We start from the raw sequence: 21,579 nt of genomic DNA on the forward strand, positions 1-21,579 counted from the left end.
AGCGATTCCCCAGTTCGTCTTTCTCGACTGTCCCTGCATCCACCACTCTCGACGTCGCCGACGGACAGTAAATTCGTCGCTCAGCCATTGTCGCACTTAGATAGCGGATTCAGCTCGGTGACGATCCTCAGTCTTACCTCGCGACCTCCTAGGCACCGGATCGCTTCCATTCACCACTTCTCACGCCGTCTGGCTGTGCTACTACCGCAATCATGCCCGCCGCGGTGGGCACTAGCAACGGCGCTGCCGGCACCAGCTTCCTCTCCGCCAACCACCCACTCAACCTTCGCAAGCAAGCGCAACCCAAACTTGACTCGAGCTTCAGCGTCAAAACCTATATCGGTGCTGCAAATGCATTGCTCGACAAGGCCAGAGCCGCCGACGCACAGGACCAGATCGAGGTCGCCTTTGTCAACTACCTCAAAGCTGCCAATGTCGCTGCCTTCATTGCCAAGCACGATGACTGGCCGAGGATAGCAAAGGCGCGAGGTTCCGTCTACCAGGCATACAACGAGCTCATGAAGCAGGCTCCCGCTTTCATCGACCGCACAAAACGCCTCGAATCTCAGCTTGCCGTCAGAGAAGAACGCAATGCCAAGGCTCATGCAGAAGCTGCAGCGGAACAAGCTCAAAATGCGCTGCGCCAACGGGAAGCTCAACCGCCAGGCGATTCGGCTCTCCGCAGCGAGGTCTCCAACCACTCGGCTGCTGGTGCTACCATGACCTCTGGCGCTGATTCGGATGAGGACCACTCCGCGCATGGCACAGATGCGGAGCCCATCGACCATCACGCGACAGGCAGACGTACCGGAAGCTCGCTAGCAGATCGTCTCCAAGCCCTTCGCAACTCGGCTGCTCATGATCCAGCAGAACTTCGCAATCGTTCTGATAGTCAACGGTCTGGTGACGTCGCTGCTCGTCTCGAAGCTCTTGCCGAAGATTCTTCCAGCGATGGTGCCTTCTCCACGCATGACCTGAGACAGGCCTTGCCAGATACGTCGAACGGCGGCCCCAGCTTTCCTGACATTCCGACGGCGTCCGAGTTCAACTCATCCTATCCGACCATCGATCAGTTCGAGAGCAACTCGCCGCATCAGGCTGACAGCGACTCTGCCGGCTTTCCGGCACCACCGACGCACCCTGTTGGCAAGGCGAAGCGTCCACTGCCTGCGCCTCCATCCACCAGCTCCACCGATGTCGCTCGCGAGTTCGCCTTGGCACGCGACGTTCCTGAGCCTTTCGATCCCAGCTCACAACCAGCACCCTCAGCACAACCGCAACCACCACCACGGCAGCGTCAGATCGACGGACTGCCAAATCAGGACTCGCATCGCTTCAGCTTACCGTCGCAGAGCTCGCGCTACTCGAACAGCTCGGCAGGACATCAACCATCAGCATCCAACCGCAACTCGGCTTCCGCAGGCGCTGCTTCCTTGGACCCAACGGCGATCCCTCGCTCGCTCATGGTCGGCGCCAAACCAGCTCTGCCCATGAAGAACCACATATCGGTCGAAGAGCTCTTTTCCTATCTCAACCCTGGCTTCCAAGAGTTCACCGATGCACAAGGTCAGCGCAAGATTGGCAAGAAGGTCGGGCTCAACGTGCTGCTGCTCGATGTGCGCAGTCGAGCCGAGTTCGAGGCGGGTCGTATCTCCGGCGCCAAGGCTGTCTGTATCGAGCCCATCACCTTGCGTGAGGGCATGAGCTCAGCAGACATCGAGGACAAGCTGCTCCTCTCCTCTTCTGAAGAGCAGGCAGCTTTCGCGTCGCGCAACCGCTTCGACCTGGTGGTGCTCTATGACCGCAACCTTCGTGCTCTCCGTGGAAGCTCCTCGTCGGACAACATCCCTCAGGATCCGACGGCGCAGGCGAGGATGGACGTTCTCATCAGGGCCATCTACGAGAACGAATTCACAAAGACGTTGGCGCATCAGCCCGTTTTGCTGGTCGGAGGGTTCGAAAGATGGGCGCAGAAGCTTGGCGAGAAGTGTGTCCTCCGCAGTGGCGCGAATGGAGCAGGGCAATTGACGGCAGAACAGGCGCGAGAGCAGGAGCTCAAGCGCGCCAGGCGGCAGCATCAGGTCTTTGCTGACGGGACCGGCGCCTCTTCGCCGCATCCGCCCTCCTCTGCGCCTGCGTCCCCACCCATGGCACCGAGGACAGGCATGCAGCCCGGCGGCGTCTACCCGAGTCGAGCCATGAACGGCGCGAGCTCTCCCTTCGCAGCCGGCTCCATCGACGGCGGGTTCGGGGGTCCCTCGCTTCCCGCTCGAGCATACCAAGGCGCACCCTCGTTCCCACCTGCAGCAGCCTATCGTCCGCCATCATCGCGCTCCAATTCGACCACGAACTTCGACTACCCGCAACTCAAGCCAAATTCGGTCGCCGGCGCCGTCTCTGCCTACGGCATGCCTGCACCACAGCCTCCGCCTACGGCTGCCTCGACTGCGACACCGACAGCAGCTACCATCGGCTCACGCGATCGCTCGCCCTCCGCCGCCTCCGGACCTCCCATTCCCGGCACCGGCTCCGCTGGCGGCAACGATCCATCCAAAAAGCAAGTCATGGCGCCCGGCTACGCAGGCCATCTCAGCACACAAACCTCTCGCATGTACGCCAGCCCGACCAACGGCCGCAGCGCCGACGAGATCAAGATCGGTCTCACTGGTCTCAAGAACCTCGGCAATTCGTGCTACATGAACTCGACATTGCAGTGTCTCTCCGCGACCATCCCGCTGGCTCGATTCCTGCTGGACGGCTCGTACAAATCGGCGATCAACCGGACGAACCCCTTGGGAACGCAGGGGCAGCTGGCGACGGCGCTTGCCGGGCTCGTGCATGTGATGTGGGGCGAGAAGTACGCGTTCGTCTCACCGGTCACGTTTAGGGAGGCCATGGCGAAATTCGCGCCCAGCTTCCGAGGCTACGACCAGCACGATTCGCAGGAGTTTCTCGCGATTCTGCTCGATGGCATGCACGAGGACCTCAACTACGTCACCACGCGACCACCAGCGATCGAGATGACACCGGAGCGCGAACACGAGCTGGAGACGCTGCCGCAGCAGATCGCATCGGTCAAAGAATGGAGCATCTACCGCATGCGAAATGACAGTCTCGTCGTCGACTGGTTCCAAGGACAGTTCCGGAACAAGCTCACCTGCCTCACGTGTAGCAAGACGAGCACGACGTACGAGGCGTATACGTATCTGTCGTTGCCGGTGGAGCACGGGCGCGGGGTGAGCAAGGTATCGCTCGGCGCATGCCTCGACGCCTTTGTCAAGACTGAAGTGCTGGACAAGGGGGATATGTGGAATTGTCCTCGGTGCAAGAAGCCGAGGAAAGCGACGAAGCAGCTCTCCATCTCGCGATTGCCCCAGATCCTTCTCATCCACCTCAAGCGGTTCAGCTTCAAAGGCCCGTTTACGGATAAGATCGATACCACCGTCACCTTCCCCACCAACACATCGCTCGATTTGACCAACTACATGCCCCCTCCCCTACCCCCAGGGACAAGCGCAAAGATGGGCGTCCAACAGAGCATCTCCCAAACCCCACCGTACCTGTACGATTTGTACGCGGTCACGCACCACTTTGGCAGCCTGAACACGGGTCACTACACTGCGACGGTCAGGAGCAACAAGGAGTGGTGGTACTGCGACGACAGCCGGATTGCGAGGGGGGATGATAGACAGCTGCACACCAACTCGCCGTACGTTTTGTGGTTCAGACGGAAGCCGAATTAGTAGGTGGGTCGATGCAATGATGATTTATTCGCACGGGAAGGGACCAAAGAGTGTGATGTGTGGTCTACGCAGCTTCTGACTGGAAAGTGCGAATCTCTTCGACGAGGCTCTGCAACAGCGCGGGGAAAGAGCCGGGAACGTCCTGGAACTCTTGCTCCTCCGCCTGCGCTTCATTGTCCCTGTCGTCCTTTGCATCCCCTTTGGGGCCATTGTTTGCGTGTGGATCGGCGAAAGATTGAGTCGCGACGACGACGTCTTGCTTGGCCTTGTCAGCAGAGTCCCACGACTAGCCACGGCCGTAGGAGCAGCCAACCTTTTGCGCGGCGCCCAACTTTTGCTCCTTCCCAATTCTGCGTTGAACGTATTCCTGCGGTTGAACACGACGATTCTGACTAAAGGGGCCGAGGATCTTGCATTGGGAATCGAAGCGGCCTTTGGCGCCGCATCTGGCACAGATCAATCGTGGGCATTCGGCAAGCAGATGACGCTCGTCAAGCTGCTGCGCCGCCCACTTGCAGAATTGGCAGACTCGAACTTGCCCGGGAAGAAGAGGTGGACGTTGACTTTGTTACGCCAAAGGACCCAAGCGGGCCAGTAGTGGACCAGGTCGTAGAAGCGTCCACTGCCTGGGAGGGGGGCGGTGAATTCGACAAGAACCACAAGCGACTGGGCGTAGAGCCAGATCGGCTCGTCACTGGCCTTCATCGAGACAGATCCCTCCATCTGCCACACGTCGACGATGCGGAGCGAGATCGAGGCATCGTTGAACTGAGCGAAGAAGGATGGCAGCGAGGTGATAAATTCGTCGACGTGGTTGAGCGGGATGTTGTCGAGCTTGACGGGGAAAAGCAGATCGCTGGTCGGGAGACCGACACACAAAGGAAGACCAATGGGGATTTTGCCCACCTTCCACCCCTGCTCGAGCGCAGCCTGGACGATGTCATCCGCATGGACGTTGTCGTATGGCGTCTCGATGTCGATGTGCCGATAGCCTTGCTGGTTCTCGAACAGATGTACCCGCGGCAGCTTCTTGCCTGGGAAGGCGGCACAGAAGGCCGTCTCGAGCTGCACCTGCACGTACTTCCACTGTTGCGGCTTCAATGCAGGCGACATGCGGTACCGAATGACATTGGGGTTGAGAGCAAACCAGACGGTGTGGAACATGGACATGAGCTGCTTCCATCCAACGGCTGGTGCGTTGCCCAAGCTGCGGATGAGTACGCCTCGGCGGTCCCGGCCAGCTGGATGTGGGTCATCGTACTGGATAACCGTGCCCTCGGAATGAGCCATGGTCTCTCCTAGTCCGGTCATTTTGGCGATTGTGCCTCGGTCTGGCGTCCGGGAGGAAGGAGCGCTCGAAGTAGCTAGAAAGTAGTAAGTGGACGAGAGGAACAAGAAATCGCGCTGCTCAAGCTCTCATACGATGCACAGCCTTCCTGAGCTGCGCTCTGAGGAGCAAACTCAGTCGTCATTCGAAGTTGTGACTGCGCAGAGATCTCCAAGAAGCTTTCTTGTGCGATGCATTCTGACTGCATCACCTCATGCGCAAGTGTTGACCGAGCAAAAGTAATACCAAATGAGATCTCAAGAGCAGCGCAAAGGAGGAATCGAAGCACGAGCGAGGACAACGCGCAGTGAAGCGGGGCGCAAGCTTTTCATCAAGCCAACACATCATTCTATTGTTGCACCGCCAGCTTCATGTCGGATCGCTCTCACATCGCAACCCACTCCGCTTCGCCGTTGAGGACATCCGGCTTCTTCCAGGATTGTATTGCGGCCCTCAGCTCGCTTTGCCCTGTCCCGCGACTCTCGCGAGCGTGACAAACACCGATCGACGGCGAGAGCGACCCTCATGCGCAGTTGCCCATCGCCCAGGCAGGCCAAGCTTGACGTTTGACAGCTCGCGGTGTGTGATTTTTTTTAGCTCGAAGCAAGAAGCTGGGCTCTAACAACGCTCGCTTCCCCGAAAATAGATTTCGCGCGATAAAACCGGGCTCTAGGACCCCTCTTTCTTCCAGGTGTTGCGATCGCACCTTTGCATGCAGTTCGGTCGACTTCGCTTGCTTCTGTGCCAACTTCCACCATCCACCTCTCGACAGTTCGGCGCAGTCTTTCACGTTGCTATCAACACCATCACTAGACACGTCGTATCAATCAGGGCTCATCTGCGCTCAGATACAGCGCCTCTTCCCTACATCGCACACCACCGCACGCAACCATGGCAGGCGGAGGACTAGACGACGAGCTGCTCGAGCTCGCAGGCGGCTCTGCTCGACAGATCGACCTTAGCTCCGATGATGAAGGCGACCGCGTCCGAACAGGCTCGAAACGCGACTCCAAACCATCCACATCCTCCTCGCTCGCCAAGAAGCGTCGACTGGATCTGCTCGATGAGTCCGCCTCAGGGTCGGACGCAGATGCTCCAGGCTCCGACGATGATGCCGCTGGATCCTCAGCAGACGAGCGAGGCGATCCGTATCCGTACCATGGCATCTACAAGTCGGCAAGGGACATGGAGCAGCTGATGGCGATGAACGAGTTGGAGCGCGAAGACATCCTGGCCAGGCGTAGAGACGAGATCAACACGCGCAGGCAGAAGTCCGAGCTCGCGGCGCTCGTGAGGGCGCAGAAGGCGGCAGCTGGTGCGACTAAGAAAGCTGTCTCCAAGAAGCGTGTCGTCCGGGGCGGTCGAGGCGGTAGGAAGGGAGCAGACTCGGACCTGAGTGAGCAGAGCGAGGATGACGACGAGGACGAAGAGGAGGATGCCGATGGCGATTCCGACTTTGCCTACGGCGGTGCAGCAACAGCGGCCAAGAGCAGGAAGAAGAAGCTACCCGGTCAGACCGACGCCAAATCCGCCAAGCTCTCGGAACTGCGCAAGAAGCGACAGCAGAAAGCGGCTGGCGTGTCGCGCACCGCCGGCCTCGACTCGGACGACGACGCTGCCGCCGCCCCATCCAAATCGCGTCGTCGAGGGTACGCCTCGTCCGACGACGAAGTGTCCTACTCTGACTATTCGGACGAGGACGACTACCCACGTCGCTCGCGTCCATCCAAACCGGACCTCTCGTCGTCGCGCGACTCCTCCGACCCACCGACCTTGGCGGATCTTAACGCAGCCCGCATCACGCGCGACAACGTCGAGTCGCGTCTCTACGCCCCACGCTTCCGCGAAGCGCTCATCGGCGGCTTTATCCGCTACAACTGGGGCACGCGTCCCTCGACGTCCAACCCGGGTCGCACCGAAACCGTCTACCGCATCCATCAGATCACCGACGTTCACGAGGCACCCGGCAAGTTCTACGACCTTTCCGACGACCGTTCGGGCAAGTGGTGCAACGTCTACCTCACGTTCGAGCACGATGGAGAGGAGCACCAGGCCAAGATCAACATGCTGAGTCGTGGCGAGTTCAGCGAGTCGGAGCGCGAGAGGTGGATCGCCTTTGTCAAGGCCAAGGGCAACTTGCCTGGCAAGGGGAGGGTGGGGAGGAAGGCGGATGAGCTGGAGAAGTTCTTCACCAGCCCACTGACCGAGGCGGACATCAAGGGGATTCTGGAGACCAAAAAGCGATTGAGGACCGAAGCGGAGAGTGTGATGGGCAAGAGCGTCGATGGTCCTCGTGGAGGGCTCAACACGCCGGGTGTCGCAACACCTACGGCAGCAGGCGGGGATGTCCAGCCTCAGAGCCTGGAGGCGCGACTCGCCGCGGTGAACGAGCGCAACCGTGCCCTGGATAGGAGCAAGCAGTCGGACGTGGAGAGGAAGGCGAGGAACAACAAGCTCGCCGCCTTCCAAGCTGCCAAAGCGCAACAGCAGCGGGAGGAACGTCAGGCTCAGCAGGGTGAGGTCAAGGACGGGGAGGCGGACGGCGGCGTGCAGCTGACGAACGAGAAGGTGGGTCACACCGGCATGGGCAACGGCTTCGTCGCGGTCAAGAACTACGCCACGCTGGTCGAGGTCGATCTGGGCGACTTTTGAGCGGATCGCGGATGGATACGAACTAGGATGCACTCGAGTCTACACATGCATAAATCTTACGGCAATTTACATTTGATTGAAGAAGACGAGACTTGACATGTAATGCCGCTTTGTGCGGGCCAGGAGAGAGTGGTGGAGTGAAGCAGCTCGCCGTCGAGCTGTTTGAGGGGGTTGAGGAAGACCTTGTGTTGACGAGTCACAACGTGATTGTCGATAGGTCGATGAGGGATTGAATGCTTACAGCGATTCTTCGACCTTGACCTCGGCCTCGTTGTCGTCGCCTTCTCCCTCAGGCCCGGCGGCGTTGTCCTTGCTGGCAGCGTCCTGGCCCTTCTCCGTGGCCGCTTCGGTCGCCCCTTCGGCACCCTTCTCTTGGACCTCGTCCTCGTCGTTACCCTCGACGTCTTTCTCGACCTCTGCGCCTGTTGGCGTCGTGTCCGCAGACGAGGCGCCGGCAGCGTCGTCGGCCGTCTTGGCTGTTCCTTCCTCTTCAGCCTTCTTCCTGGCCTCCTCCTCTTCGGCTGCCTTCCTGGCAGCTTCCTCCTCAGCTGCTCTTTTCTCGTTTTCAATCCTCTGTCTCTTGCGAGCTTCCTCTCTTTCCTCGTTCCTTCTCTTCTTTCCCTGTTCGCAGGCCTTCTTGTTCTCCCCGTCTGGGTCCGGCTTGCCCTCGGCGCTATTGTGGCCAATGTGGCCGCAAACGCCGCATGTGATCTTGATACAGGCTTTGTCCGTGTGACGTTGATTGGGACCGGATAGATCTTGAGCGGTGTGCAGGCAAAACTCGCAGAACTTGAAGCGGCTGGGGTACTGGAGCTTGATAAGACACTCGTCCTCGAAATGGAACCACCCAGGCCAGTTGCTGGCGATGTGATTAACACACGTGATCGAGGGGTCGGGGTCAGTGTCGGTGACCGCGACGAGGGCAAGGACCCTGCCGTCAAAAGTCCAAGGTGACTCTTGCGACCGTCGCGACTGCGACTCCCATATGTCGACGATCTGGAGGGCCTCGTATGGATCGAGCTCCGTTGTGAGGTATTCCGGCAAGGCGTCGATGAAGCGCTCTTTGCAAGCCTCGGGCACTCCGAGGAACTGGACCGGTAGGAGCAGTTCGTTGGTCGGAATGCCTACGTACCAAGGTTTTCCAAGCAGATGACCGTCTGCCTTCCATTCGTACGTAGCAGCAGCAGCTACTATGTCGCCAGAACGCACGTTGGTGCTGGGTGTATCGAAGCCGACATAGGTTCCCTTCTTGCCACGTGAATTGCCGTGATTCATTCTGATGCGCGGCTCCTCTGTGAACGGAAAGGCGATCTGAAAAAGAGTACGAAGACTGTCACGCACCTTGTCGAATCCGCTGGCATCGATCGTGTGTGGCACATGAAAGCCAACGAAGTTGAGTCTCGTGTGATTGGGATCGAATTGTTCCACCAGCCTGTACCATGGGACCGCAGGTGCTTCCCTTGAGGATGCGCGGAGAACTCCTCGCTGTAGCGGCGGGCTGGAAACATCGGGTTTGTAACTGATGAGGTTTCCATTCTCATCCTTGAGTGGCCAGTCGTCCACGGAGAATGCGTAGTTCGACATGTTGGTCTGCTGCCTCAGACCACGGTAGAGAACGGGCAGGCTGAATCTTCGATATGGTCGGGAGAGAAGGGAAGAATTGCCTCGGGTCTTGTTTATATACTTTGCCGATGACGCCCCTTTGAGGAGTTTAGACTTTGGCACGCACTTGCTGAGCATCTCGAATTGACTTAAGGAGACAAAAGGGATCCGTGCTTGCTCACAAGCCGCTTCTTCACCTCGAAAGCGTCCAATCATGGTCGGATGAGCCTCCAAGACAATGGGGCCATGCACGCAACGGCCCACCTGCATCACCCCTTCATTTCCCTAATCACACTTCCTGCAAATCCTATCAACATGTCACACTTGTCACAGAAAGTGGGAGAACATTCGATGATGAGATTGTAGAGTAGAGCGAGCGGTGGCGTGACCGAGCTTGTTGTCGGAAAAATGAAGCCGGCGCAGCGTGATGCGGAACAGAGCGGAGGGCAGCAGCGCGCGATCTGGTCGCGGCCGATATGCAATTTGCGCTTTTGCGACGCGTAAAGACGCACAAACAAAGGGACGCTGCTCAGCCGTGCGCCGTGCAGATGCATATGCAAAGACATCGACGGTAAAGAGATAAGAGTTACATCGATGTTGCGGGAGCGTCATGGCAACGCAGATAGTGTGACATGAGCCTTCAAGTCTTCATGCGTGTGAATATGCGATCATCCCTCGTACTCATCGAGCTGTGCACCCTTCATGCCGTACGCCTCGCTGTCCTCCTCCTCTTCGTCTTCCGCGCCATTCTCTCCGGCAGCATCCTTGTCTTGGGCCTCCTTCTTCCTGCGCAACTGATCCCTGTGAAACTCGCCGACCTTCACGATCGCTTCCGGGGGAATCACGCCTTTGGGGTTCAAGAACTCAAAGTCGGGACCCTGGAAGACATCGAGGTAGTTCAACCACTTGCCAAACTCGTTGGTCTCGTGCTCGGTGGCGATGATGCGGTCGTAGATCCACTGCTGCTTGAACGTCTCCATCGCCGACGTATGCGAGTTGTACGAGATGAACTCGCGCAGCTCATCTTGCAGCGACGAGGCTTTGCCCGCTTCCGACTGGTCCGATTTCGACTCGGTGGGCGGCGCTTCCGTCTCTGCCTCTGACTTGGATTGCGACTTTTTGCGCATGAGCCTCGAGATCTTGTCGTTGTTGTTGCGGATCCTCGTGTTGTAGGCATCAAAGATGGGACGCTCCAAAAGCAGGCCCAGACCTGGTGCTTTGGGGATATGCACGCGCGCAGGACCGAAGCACTCGTCCACCAACCCCTCTCCAGCGCCTGTCCTGCCTACCAAAACCAGCAGGCCGATCATTTTGCGAATCTGATGCAGCATGAAGCTCTGACCGTGGAACTTGATGCTCACCCACTCGGCGTCCTGGATCATCTTGGGGTCCGAGATGGTGAGCTGCTTCATGAAGCGGTGGCACGAGCGATCGCGGAACTCCTTGCCGACGGTAAAGTTGTGGAAGTTGTGCGAGCCAGAGTAGTGGGCGAAGATGCTGCGAATGCGCTGGAGCGCTGCTGGAGGCAGGCGATACTTCTTCTTGGCAGCAATGTCGGTGGAAAAGTCGTGCGAGGTGCCCTGCTCGGCCCAGAAGGGGTGCTCGACAATGTCGTCCAGCTTCGACTTGCCATCTGAGCCCTCCTTGGCAAGCTCTTCGGTGCGCATGCGGAGGAGCATGTCGTGCATGGTGCTTCCTGGCTTGGGCGGGATGAAGACGTAGGTGGGTAGGAGGTACTCGTACATCCTGCTGTCACAACTCTGCCGCGCGTTGAAGCCGTTCTGCACGCGAGTGATCCCCCATATCCTGATGAACTCAGGTAGCAAGCTGTTGACCTTGTCGACGAGTGTTTCTCCCTCCTTCAAGCCCTCTGGCTGCAAGATGAGCTTCAAGCTAAGTAGGTTGCCCGCAGCATGCACGCCGCGGTCGGTACGAGCTGCACGTTGAAGACCAACCTTGTTGGGGTTGACGGCATTGTCTGCCGAAACTGCACCGGCAGTGCAGAAAGCTTCGAAGATGTCGCCCTCGATGGTCTTGACGCCTGGGTTGATCTGAAGACCAGAGTAGCCGATGCCGCAGTAGCCGAACTTGACGGCGACCTTGCGTTTGGGGAGGCGGTCCGCGGAGGAGCTGGAGGAGGAAGGATCCGAGGCGGTATTCTCCTCAGAGCGACCGGTTCCACGACGGTCTCTTCGCTCCCACTTCTTCTTGCCGTCCTTGTTGCGAGTGACGCTGTCGTCAAAACGCGCGCGTTTGGCGCCTGCTTCATCTGTGACAACGTCCTCGTTTGTGACCGGGGCGGCGCCAGTGGTGGTGGACTCGGGGTCGAGCTGTCGCTTTTGTGAACGAATTTCGTCCGTGCCAGCCGCGGCTGCAACCACTTCCTGTTCCAGTCGCTCTGTCATGCTTTTGATCTTGGCGAGCTTTTCGTCGAGTGAGTCCGAGTAGAGAACGGTTCGCTGTACGGGCACTCGTTGACCTTTGCCGATGCCGAGAGCGATGAACCAGTCGTAGGCTGACGGGCGAGAAGGTACCGAGAGTGAGACGTGAAAGGAGCGGCTTGGTGGAGCTGCTACTGCTGTGCGCACTAACGCGAGCGATGACCAAATGAAAGGACGGATCTTGACGAGTGTTCACAGCGCAATTGCAAGCTGTCAGTGGTCGTCGTTGGCGTAGGTGGTGAAGGTGAAAGTTGCAAGCAGCAACCTTCCGCTGAGTCTGTGTTGCTTCTCACTTTTTCTTCTCAAATTCGCCGAAGGGCCGGGAAAAAGGCGTAAGTGTGAGATTGTACATCGGCGATCCACAGTTACAGCTCCCGATGTGCGCGGAGAGAGAAGCGAGAAGAAACGGCGCTTTGCGAGAAAGAAGATTTTGAAAGTGCGCAGGAAGAAGCCGACTGGCTCAGCTCGCTCCCTCTCTCTTCAATCACAATCACACGACCAACACACATCGCCCTTCCTGAGATCACCTCGTTCACCGACTACCACTTCAGCCTCGTACACTCATACAAACAGTGATACCAGGAACGGTCTTAAGCTCGCCAAGTGCGCAGGTTCGCGCTCAACTCCCTTCTTCCACCATGGCGTCCACTTCTCGCTCGCCCTCTCCCATGGACGAGGATCCGCAATCACACATTAACGGCAACGGCAACACCAACGGTGCAACTGCCTCCTCATCGTCAGCAGGCATGAACGGCGCAACTTCGTCTGCACCTGCAGAGCCGACACCGGAGGAGAAGCAGCAGGCGCAGCAGCTGAAAGCGCAGGGAAACTTGAGATTCTCATCCAAGGAGTACTCAAAGGCCATCGAGGCCTTTACACGAGCTTACGAGCTCGATCCTACCGACTCGACCTTCCTCACTAACCGTGCTGCTGCCAAGATGAGCCTCAAAATGTACAAGGCGGCGCTCTCGGATTGTCAGCTCGCCAAGGATGTTCAGGCAAAGCAGTCGACGGATGGTATCGCACAGCCCAAGACGCTCGTTCGACTGGCGAGGTGCCATCTCTATCTCGGCAACCCATCTGGTGCGCTTTCCGTGCTCAAGCCCGTCGTCAGCATGCGTGGGCTGGACGACGCAACGCTCAAGCAGGCCACTCAGCTTCAGAACCAGGCCAACAGTGTCGCAGACCACCTCGCATCCTTCCAGAATCTCTCAACACAAGGCGATTGGTCTGTCGCAGGCTTTGCGCTCGACCAGGCTCAAACACAGGCCGGCATCTCGGAGGGCGACGTGCCGCTCACGTGGAGGATCATGCGAGCTACCGTCCATCTGCACAAGAACAACCTCGACCAAGCCAACAGCGTCATCGCAGACGCGCTTCGTGCCGACTCGAGCAACCCAGAAGCTCTCCTGGTACGAGCACGCATCCTGCTCGCCAAAGGTGACATCGCCAAAGCAGTTGCCCACTGCCAAGCTGCACTGCGCTCTGACCCAGAACAGTCGGGCGCCAGGGACCTGCTCAAGAAGTGCCGTCGACTGGAAGCCAAGAAGGAGGAGGGAAACACGTCGTTCAAGCAAGGCGACAATGCTGCCGCCGTCCAGCACTTTACTGAAGCACTGCAGATCGCCGACGAGCGATCCGACCGCGATGGACCCGCACAAGGCTTCAAGGCGATTCTCTACTCGAACCGTGCCACTGCCAACTCGAAGAACGGCGACCACGCGGCTGCCATTGCCGACTGCGACGCTGCGCTCCAACTCGACTCTGGCTACGTCAAAGCGCTTCGCACACGCGCACGAGCCCTTCTCGCCTCGGAGCAGTACGAAGATGCCGTGCGCGACTTCAAGAAGGCGCTCGAAGAGGCCTCCGTTAGTGGCGGCCGTGAAGCCGAGCAGCTGCAACGCGAGCTGCGCTCCGCGGAAATCGACCTCAAACGATCCAAGAAGAAGGACTACTACAAGATCCTCAACGTGGCCAAAGACGCCTCGGACAGCGAGATCAAGAAGGCGTACCGCAAAGAGTCGCTCAAGCACCACCCGGACAAGGGCGGCGATGAGGAGAAGTTCAAGCTGTGCAGCGAGGCGTACAACGTGCTGAGCGACGAGAACAAGCGAAGGCGGTACGATGCAGGTGCGGATGATTTGGAGTCGGATGGGATGGGCATGGGTGGCTTCCCCGGTGGTATGGGTGGGTTTGGCGGTCCAGGTGGCGTCGAGATCAATCTGGCTGATCTGTTTGGTGCTGGTGGTGGGATGGGAGGCATGGGAGGTATGGGCGGCATGGGAGGCATGGGAGGTATGGGTGGAATGGGTGGGTTCCCAGGTGGTGGTGGACAGAGGAGGGGAGGTCGTCCCCCGCCTGGCTTCCACTTTGGTTGATCGTTGTGCTGACAGCTTCACGCATGCCATTGACTTCTCATCATACAAAAGCATTTGCACGAACAAGATCTCTGTAAAGCTCGCGGTGTGTCTGACATTGCATACGAAAGGCTCGATAACGACAATTCCAGAATCTGCACTGAGTGCCAGGGGCGTTCGAAAAGAGATCAGGAGCAAATCCTGCGATGCTGGCTCAGCCATTGAGCCTCTTGAACACGTTGTAGGTAGGGAAACCGACGATGAGCTGGGTGACGCCGTACTGGAGAGTGGTGACCAGGTCGGCGCCGCGGTAGAGACAGTAACCGACCATGGCGACAGCCTCAGCGATGTGCAGGTTGACGACGAGGTTGAGCACCTTGTCAATGTTCTGGCGACCACCGAAGAGGTTGGCAAAGTCGCGGTTGTCGCGGCCGAAGTAGGCGGCGGCGAATAGGCCGACGATGACGACGGCAGGACGTTGAGGGAAAGCGTAACGAATCTGATGCATCACGCGGACGTGAATGACAGACAAGTCAGTATACATGTGCCGAATCATCGAGAGAACTCTCTGATACTCACAGGTCTGGACATGTTGGGCAAAGTTAAGATGATGGTGTGGTCGAAAGGATCCCGATGACGGACGAGGCTGAGGATGAGGTGTGGATCGTGTGACGCATCCATCCATCACACAGGCAGGCGGCGCCTCCTCCACTTTTGGGGCGGCAACCGTCTTTGAGAATGCTATTTCGGGCACCTCCGGCCCACATGTAGCCGTGTCACAAATGGTCCCCACCGTCGTGGATAGGCGGTGACGCTGGCCCTCCTTGTCGGTATATCCGGTGTCAGACCTCGTGATGAGATCGGAAGGCATCGCCGATCCATCGGAAGCCTGCCCGAAGAGAGCCACACACGGATATCGCGCTTAGGTGGTGTGAGAAAGTCGTCCGTCGGACTGGATCCGCGGTCGGAGAGCGTCCGAAAAAGCTAAATTTGGCCGGTGCGCTGCCTGTCAATTGCGGGGTCAGCAAAAGGTGCATGTGACAGCTCGAGAAGACTCATCGGCTATCCAAGGCGGACAGTCCGAAACAAGGGTCCTGGCGAGAGAGCCTTGTTGCTTGCTTGGTTGACGTGACTGGTTGCAGAGTCAATCCTCAACACTCAGACTCGTCTTGGCGCTAACCTAGGCCCCACGCTGATGTTCCGCCGTGTGGATCAAGGCTGACAAGGATCGAGCCTCGAGTGTTCGGACAAGATGCGCGAGCCCGGACCCTCTCCGTCCAGCATGCACAGACGCAACGCTACCTCGTCCACATATAAGCAGCCTAGGCTGAGGCCTCGTTGCGCCTCATTCACCCCTGACAACACCGAATAGATCACCATGTCGCTCATCGCCCTCGAAGAAGCTTTCAACATCCCCTCGCTTGCCGAGCAGTCGGCCTACCAGGCGAGGCTCTTTGTCGCCGACGGCAATGGACAAGCCCACGCAGACCGTCTCGTCGACATTCACGGCGAGCGTCTCGCCAAGATGGACGAGCACGGCGTTGCGCACACCATCCTCTCGCTCACCGCGCCTGGTATCCAAGACTTTGACGAGCCCAAGGCGGCAGCTGCAGCAGCCAAGGAGGTCAACGACTGGGTGCATGCCAAGGTGCAAGAGAACCCCAAGCGATTCAGCGCTTTCGCCTCGCTCTCGATGCACAACCCTCAAGACGCCAGCGACGAGCTGAGGCGATGTGTCAAGGAACTCGGCTTTGTTGGTGCGCTGGTCAACGACAACCAGCGTCTCCCCAACGACGAGGCGGCATGGTACGATCTGCCCGAATGGGACTCGTTCTGGTCTACCGTCACCGAGCTCGACGTGCCTTTCTATCTTCATCCCATCGCACCCAAGGGCGAGATCCACCGTCGCATCTACAAAGACCGCGCAGCACTCATCGGCCCCGTTCTGTCCTTTGCCAACAACGTCTCGGCCCATCTTCTCGGCATGATCGTCAACGGCGTATTCGACCGTCACCCGAAGCTCAAGATCATCGTCGGACACCTGGGCGAACACATTCCGTTCGATCTCTGGCGCATCAACCACTGGCTCGAAGATGGTGAGTTTAAATCCACACTTGCTCGGTACGACGTTCCAGACTGACACCTTTCTCCCTTCTCTCCTGCAGTGCACAAGCCCCGAGGCGCAGTAACGATGAAAAAGACCATCCGAGACTACTTCAACGAGAACATCTGGGTCACCACCTCGGGCCACTTCTCCACGCTCACGCTCAAGTACGTCCAGGACGAAATCGGAGTTGACCGCATCCTCTTCTCGATCGACTACCCTTACGAAAAGTTCGAGGACGCCTGCAACTGGTTCAAGACGCTCGACGGCAAGTTCTCGGCAGAGGACCTGGCCAAGATCAGTCATGAGAACTCCAAGAAGCTCTTCCCTCATCTGCGCTCCTAGCGCGATCTGTACACTTCTACCCCTGCACAGTCTATGTCGTCGAACATGTAGCAATGCAAGATCGCTTGTCACCAGTCTATACATTGTGAAGGTCTGTAACGGTGGGCCGTTCAGGTCTCGCGAGGGATGCCGTCCTGCTCCGACGCTGAGCCGTCATGTGGTGATGTCTCGATCTCGTGGTGCTCGGAGTCGACCTTGCTGTTCAGCAAGTCTCTCTGTTTAGCAAGAGCTGCGACCTCCGTCTTCAGTTGATGCTCGGCGACTCCGCCGTCGGCCTTCGCTTCTGCTGCCCCCCGAAGTCCAGTGACGACTCCAGCCGCAACGACCATGACCAACTGAACGAACCCCATGATCGCAATGAACAGTCCATGATAGAGAATGGCGTTGCTCTTGCATAGCAACGTGCAGCCTGACACGCCAATGATCGATGTAGCGCTGTATGTGCCCTCGGGACAGGGTGGACACTTAGCGTCTGCCATCGCAGGCGATGTTCTTGGTGACAGTGTAGACACGTTCGAAGAGGAGTACGAGCAGAAGGACGTAGACCAGGGACGCGAGGTTGCGATCGGCAAAGCCTACGAGGATGACCTTGTCCATGAGTGAGGAGCGCGAGGGTAGAGAAGCTGGTCGAGACCGAGTCTGTGGTGAGTGAGTGGACGGGACAGCAGACGACGTCTCGAGTGGGCCATTATATAGGCTCGTATCTGGGCATCAAGGCTACTGCGTGTGGGTCAGGGAGCTGTTCGCCATTGTTGCGCCAAGCTCATCTGAACCAAAGCTTGCGCATGCGAGAATCGACTAGATGATCTGAATAAGGATCTTCATCTGCGTGTTCTATTGTGGTTCAGCAGCGTTCTGCAGTTCGACTGAAAGCGAAGCTCGATGCAGCTGCTCAGAATGTTGTCGACCCTCGAATGAGCCCTCGGGAAGCCTCTGGTCCGCCGACCATCTCCACGCCAGTGCAGCAAGAGCTCAAAGTCAGTCGAATCTCTCTGCTCAGCGACGGAAGAACTTTCGATTTCAGAATCAAGGATGACATTGTCGATGCTCCTGTCTTCTTGCACGACCGCACACCACCCTTCCATCCCGAGCACGAAGTCGAGCACAACCTTCTTTGCCTTCGCCATCCTTCCGACGATGCAGCATGGGGTAGTGACCATCAGCCCATGCACGCCGAGCACTTCAATCGCGCGCTTTACGTCACTGGTCTGCCAGAGTCATTTCGAACGACGGCGTCGTGGGCACGCTTGTGAAGGTCATTGGCGCCGTTGAACGCCGCTCCGTTCGCATGCGGCCCATCTTCTTTCGACGTGTGCCTCGAGACCAACCACGTGATGCCAGCACCAGCAGCAAGGACCGTCATCATAGCCGTGCAGTAGGCAACGAAGCCCTTACCAAACTCGGCCGCGTCCTGCTTCCACCGCACCCATCGAGGGTCAACAGCTTCTTCGCGTGCAGCTGCCATTTCGATCTCGGTGACGGGGTTGACCAAGGCACGCTTGTCGAGGTGCTTTGACGATGATTCGTCGAGCATGTGGTGATCCGGAGAGGCGCTGACGCCCTTTTTGAAAGCTCGAAGCTGCTCTCGCTGCTGCCACTGGCGCTCCTTCTCCCTTGTCTCGGAGTTGATCAGCTTGTAGAAGAGGTAAGTGAACCCGGCCTCGGCGGCAGCGATCGCTCCCGTGAGCATAGCCCACTTGCGCACCTTTTGCGCTCGAATTCTCCTCTCAGTCCATGTGAGCGCATGTCTCTGTGGAACAATGTTGAGCCTTTCACCAGCGTTGCGCCACAAGTCGGAGAGGATCTTTTTCGACCAGCGCTTGGACAACGGTCTGTCCAGAATTGCATCGCGCTTCTTGAGGCCAGGGTCGTCGGGGGCCTTCGTCTGCTGCTCGTCCCGTTGGCGCTCCGCTTGCAGCCGCTGTTGCTCCTTCTCCCGCGCCTTGGCACTAGTCAGCCTGTAGTAGAGGTAGGCCAACGCGCTCTCAGCACTGACGAACGCTCCAGTCACGAGGATGAACCAGTTGCGCGCCCTTCGCTCTCGAGCTCTGAACTCTGCGTGACTGAGAGGCAGTCGTCTCTGAGCGACATTAAAGTCTTCTGGCGCCATTCGCCACATCTCCACGAGCGCATCTTTCAACGAGCGCCTGGATAGATGCTCTTCACCGACTTCGTCCCGTTTCATGACTGTGGGGCGGTGAACGGGCTCGACGTGAGTCTCGTGTTGTTGACGTTCTTGCTCCAACAGCCGCTGTCGCTCATCCTTCCTTGCTCGAGCGTCAACGACTTTATAAAAGAGGTAAGCTTTGGCAGCTTCGAAAGCGGCAGCCGCACCACCGAGGAGGGCGTACTTGCGCAAACGCTGTGCTCGTGCTTGCATCTCCATTGGTGTCAGCGGCGTTCTGTTGATCAAGGTCTTGAAGTCTGCCTCCGCCAACTTAGCCATCTCTGTGATATCTTTCAGCGAGCGCTTCGACAGAGACGCCTCGGAGCCTTCGTCGTTGTTTCGATTGACATCGCTCTCGATCGGTCCTGTGTACTGCTTGCGTTGTGGACGTCGTTTTCGACGAAGCCGCTGAAAGCCTTTCTTTTTCACGCCGTGATCCGCCGTTACCAGTTCTAACAGCAGATACGCATTGGTAGCTTCGAACGTTGTGGCAGCACCACCAGAAAGAGCATAGGTGCGAAATCGCTTCGCTCGAGCTTTTCGCTGACTCGCGCTGAGCGATGTCTTCCTCACCAAGCTTTTTAAGTCCTTTCCAACCACTTTGGCCATTTTGGAAAGATCTTTGAGCGAGCGCTTGGACAGTGTCGCGCCACCTTCTTCGCGTTGGCCTTGATCGAAACGATGAGAGTCTGCGACCGTCGGCTGCTCGTGCCGCAGGCGTTTCTTCTTGGACTGCTGACGCTCCTGACTGATAGCCTGGTGGATGGGCTCCTTGAAGCTTGAGTAGAGCTTGAAAGCTGCCGCGCGGCCGATGGGGATCGCTACGAAGGCGTAGTCTTCAAACCTCTCGGCGTCCTCTTGCTCTTGTAGGGGCCCGATCTGCATCTTGGCAGCCAAAGTCTCCATGTCCTGTCCCGCCTCACCGAGCCTAGTTACGCCGACTGCGCGCTTGAAGACCGGCGGGTGGCTTGGATTGTCGACCGACTGATTTTGCGGGTGCTTCTTGTTGTAAGCGACAATGAAGCCGACAAGCCCACCAAATGTGGCAACAGTGGCGGCGAAAACAGGAATGGCAAGCACCCAAGGGCTCAGCTCGCGGGTAGCCTCGACAGCATCCGCCGGCAGCTCCATGTCGAGCGGAACGATCTGTGCCGTGGCGCGTCCGTCTGCCAGATTGTTGTTCGCTCCTCCGGCATGTGGGTTGAACATGCGTTTCGCGAGATGCTCGTTTGCTACGGAGCCAGGCCGGTCCTGACGAGTCACTTCTAACCGCTTGAAGATCATCGTGTGGATTTTCGAATCAGCGAGAACAGTGTTTGGCGTAGTCCGATGAGCTTCCGAAAGATTGGCTGGAGCAGGCGGAGGTGCATCATGCTTGGTATCCTTCGTGGAGCCAATCCATAGAAAAGCCCCTGCGACTGCAGTCAGAGCTCCAGCGCCGAGGAGGGACTTGACGATCATCTGGTTGCTCTCGGAAGGGTATCGCTGCAAGATCATCTGAAAGTCTCGAGCGCCTCCCGCCGCGGGCGTGTTTGCAATCACGGCCCGAGCTGCTGCGAAAGGGTTAAAGCGCTTCACGAGGAGAGGACTCGCTTCGCTCTCCCTTTCGGATATAATCGTTGGTGTTCCGCGGCGACGAAGACCAGAATGGCTGGGAGCAGCGGCAGCACGAGCCTCGTTCTGAGCGACGGCTTGCTGGACTTGCGCCTCCTGCTGAGCCTGCGACTCGGCCACTTGCGCGTTGAGGTTCTGGATCGCTTCTTGATCTCGGTGCATTTTCTGACCTATGAGCAACGCCGAGCCTGCGCTGACGGCAGCAGCAACGGCCATACGAGGTCGTTGCTTGGGATCCTGCCAGAAATGGCTGTACACCTTTTTGCCGCCTTCAAGGCCTGTGTCCGTGGCATCAGCAGCGGGTTGAGATTGGAGAGATGGCCTGTCGTACAGTCTAGCCCGAATCAGAGCTTGATCCGCATCGCCAGTGTAGCCAGCCTCGGTGCCGGCGAAGCGGAAGGGTCGTCGAAGACGTTGTGGTGAAGAAGGCGCTTCGGAGGCTTCTTCAAAAGAGAGCCGACCGGGTCGAGGAAAGGGTTTTGGTGTCGATGCTTCGATACCGGACTCCGTAGCTTCAGCAGCTTCAGCAGCCTCAGCAGCGACGTTCTTGTTGCCCCGAATACGCCGACCGAGGCGAGCAAAGATGTCAGCGATGGCTTCCGAAGCCTGCGAGAGACCTTCAACGCGCTGTTTCGTCAATCATTCCAGGAATGGAATTGAGTTAGCCTAGTCGCATTGCGAAGCACATCATGGCTGAGACGGTTCCGGTCTGCTTACGCGTTTGACTTTTGGTCCGGATGGTCCGGCCGCCTTGGTAGGGCGTGAAGTCTTGCGAGCCAGCTCAAGATCCGACTTTGCCTCTCGTAGAGGCTGGCACGCAACGGCCGCGATCAATAGATACACAGCCACAAATAGAAAAAGAAGCCTCATCGCCGTGGATCGTGACTGCAGTCAGCAAGGTGATGAGTGACTGAGGAGGTGTGTGAAGCAGCATGCGAAGATCAACTTCGAGGTGAGAAGAGTACCGAGGCGCAAGAACAGAAAGGACTTTGGCGGGGTCGTAGATGCAGGCATCAGCTCCTCATATACCCTGAAAAGTGGGCTAGTGGCGTGTATATTTGGGCCCCACATGAAGGCCGTCATCGTCCAGGCAGTGGGTGGCTAATCCAGGCAACGAACGTCGAGCGAAAACTTCGACTTCATTTGCAGGAACAAATCTGCTAAAAGGGTCGAGTGATGCGGACTCGGCGGATATGAGTATGGGCGTGCGATGATCAGGCACCGAAA

General features: G+C 58.0%; 10 protein-coding genes across 10 annotated transcripts; 4 read left to right on the forward strand and 6 right to left on the reverse strand.

The window, feature by feature from the left end:
* Positions 1-212: 212 nt before the first annotated feature.
* On the forward strand, positions 213-3,743 carry PSEUBRA_003393 (Peptidase C19, ubiquitin carboxyl-terminal hydrolase; the record flags this gene model as incomplete). Its single annotated transcript, XM_016436505.1, has 1 exon — positions 213-3,743. One exon carries the CDS (start codon positions 213-215, stop codon positions 3,741-3,743), a length of 3,531 nt encoding a protein of 1,176 aa, XP_016292211.1.
* Positions 3,744-4,199: 456 nt separating this feature from the next.
* PSEUBRA_003394 (uncharacterized protein) lies at positions 4,200-5,054 on the reverse strand (the record flags this gene model as incomplete). Its single annotated transcript, XM_016436566.1, has 1 exon — positions 4,200-5,054. The coding sequence occupies one exon, from the start codon at positions 5,052-5,054 to the stop codon at positions 4,200-4,202; it is 855 nt and encodes a 284-aa protein (XP_016292212.1).
* A 907-nt stretch (positions 5,055-5,961) lies between these two features.
* On the forward strand, positions 5,962-7,722 carry PSEUBRA_003395 (Plus-3; the record flags this gene model as incomplete). The annotated part of the gene is made up of 1 exon (XM_016436511.1): positions 5,962-7,722. The coding sequence occupies one exon, from the start codon at positions 5,962-5,964 to the stop codon at positions 7,720-7,722; it is 1,761 nt and encodes a 586-aa protein (XP_016292213.1).
* Positions 7,723-7,959: 237 nt separating this feature from the next.
* On the reverse strand, positions 7,960-9,306 carry PSEUBRA_003396 (uncharacterized protein; the record flags this gene model as incomplete). Its single annotated transcript, XM_016436562.2, has 1 exon — positions 7,960-9,306. One exon carries the CDS (start codon positions 9,304-9,306, stop codon positions 7,960-7,962), a length of 1,347 nt encoding a protein of 448 aa, XP_016292214.2.
* A 686-nt stretch (positions 9,307-9,992) lies between these two features.
* PSEUBRA_003397 (Pseudouridine synthase I, TruA, alpha/beta domain protein) lies at positions 9,993-11,729 on the reverse strand (the record flags this gene model as incomplete). The annotated part of the gene is made up of 1 exon (XM_016436552.1): positions 9,993-11,729. The coding sequence occupies one exon, from the start codon at positions 11,727-11,729 to the stop codon at positions 9,993-9,995; it is 1,737 nt and encodes a 578-aa protein (XP_016292215.1).
* Positions 11,730-12,403: 674 nt separating this feature from the next.
* On the forward strand, positions 12,404-14,143 carry PSEUBRA_003398 (Tetratricopeptide TPR2; the record flags this gene model as incomplete). The annotated part of the gene is made up of 1 exon (XM_016436509.1): positions 12,404-14,143. The coding sequence occupies one exon, from the start codon at positions 12,404-12,406 to the stop codon at positions 14,141-14,143; it is 1,740 nt and encodes a 579-aa protein (XP_016292216.1).
* Positions 14,144-14,336: 193 nt separating this feature from the next.
* Positions 14,337-14,713, reverse strand: PSEUBRA_003399 (uncharacterized protein; the record flags this gene model as incomplete). Its single annotated transcript, XM_016436553.1, has 2 exons — positions 14,337-14,621; positions 14,702-14,713. 2 exons carry the CDS (start codon positions 14,711-14,713, stop codon positions 14,337-14,339), a joined length of 297 nt encoding a protein of 98 aa, XP_016292217.1.
* A 787-nt stretch (positions 14,714-15,500) lies between these two features.
* On the forward strand, positions 15,501-16,571 carry PSEUBRA_003400 (Amidohydrolase 2; the record flags this gene model as incomplete). Its single annotated transcript, XM_016436526.1, has 2 exons — positions 15,501-16,218; positions 16,288-16,571. The coding sequence occupies 2 exons, from the start codon at positions 15,501-15,503 to the stop codon at positions 16,569-16,571; spliced, it is 1,002 nt and encodes a 333-aa protein (XP_016292218.1).
* A 110-nt stretch (positions 16,572-16,681) lies between these two features.
* On the reverse strand, positions 16,682-17,050 carry PSEUBRA_003401 (uncharacterized protein; the record flags this gene model as incomplete). Its single annotated transcript, XM_059465037.1, has 1 exon — positions 16,682-17,050. One exon carries the CDS (start codon positions 17,048-17,050, stop codon positions 16,682-16,684), a length of 369 nt encoding a protein of 122 aa, XP_059321397.1.
* Positions 17,051-17,766: 716 nt separating this feature from the next.
* Positions 17,767-21,423, reverse strand: PSEUBRA_003402 (uncharacterized protein; the record flags this gene model as incomplete). The annotated part of the gene is made up of 2 exons (XM_059465038.1): positions 17,767-20,979; positions 21,382-21,423. The coding sequence occupies 2 exons, from the start codon at positions 21,421-21,423 to the stop codon at positions 17,767-17,769; spliced, it is 3,255 nt and encodes a 1,084-aa protein (XP_059321398.1).
* Positions 21,424-21,579: the final 156 nt, after the last annotated feature.

This window comes from Kalmanozyma brasiliensis (genome assembly GCF_000497045.1).
Source record: "Kalmanozyma brasiliensis GHG001 unplaced genomic scaffold PSEUBRA_SCAF21, whole genome shotgun sequence".
Lineage (NCBI taxonomy): Eukaryota > Fungi > Basidiomycota > Ustilaginomycetes > Ustilaginales > Kalmanozyma > Kalmanozyma brasiliensis.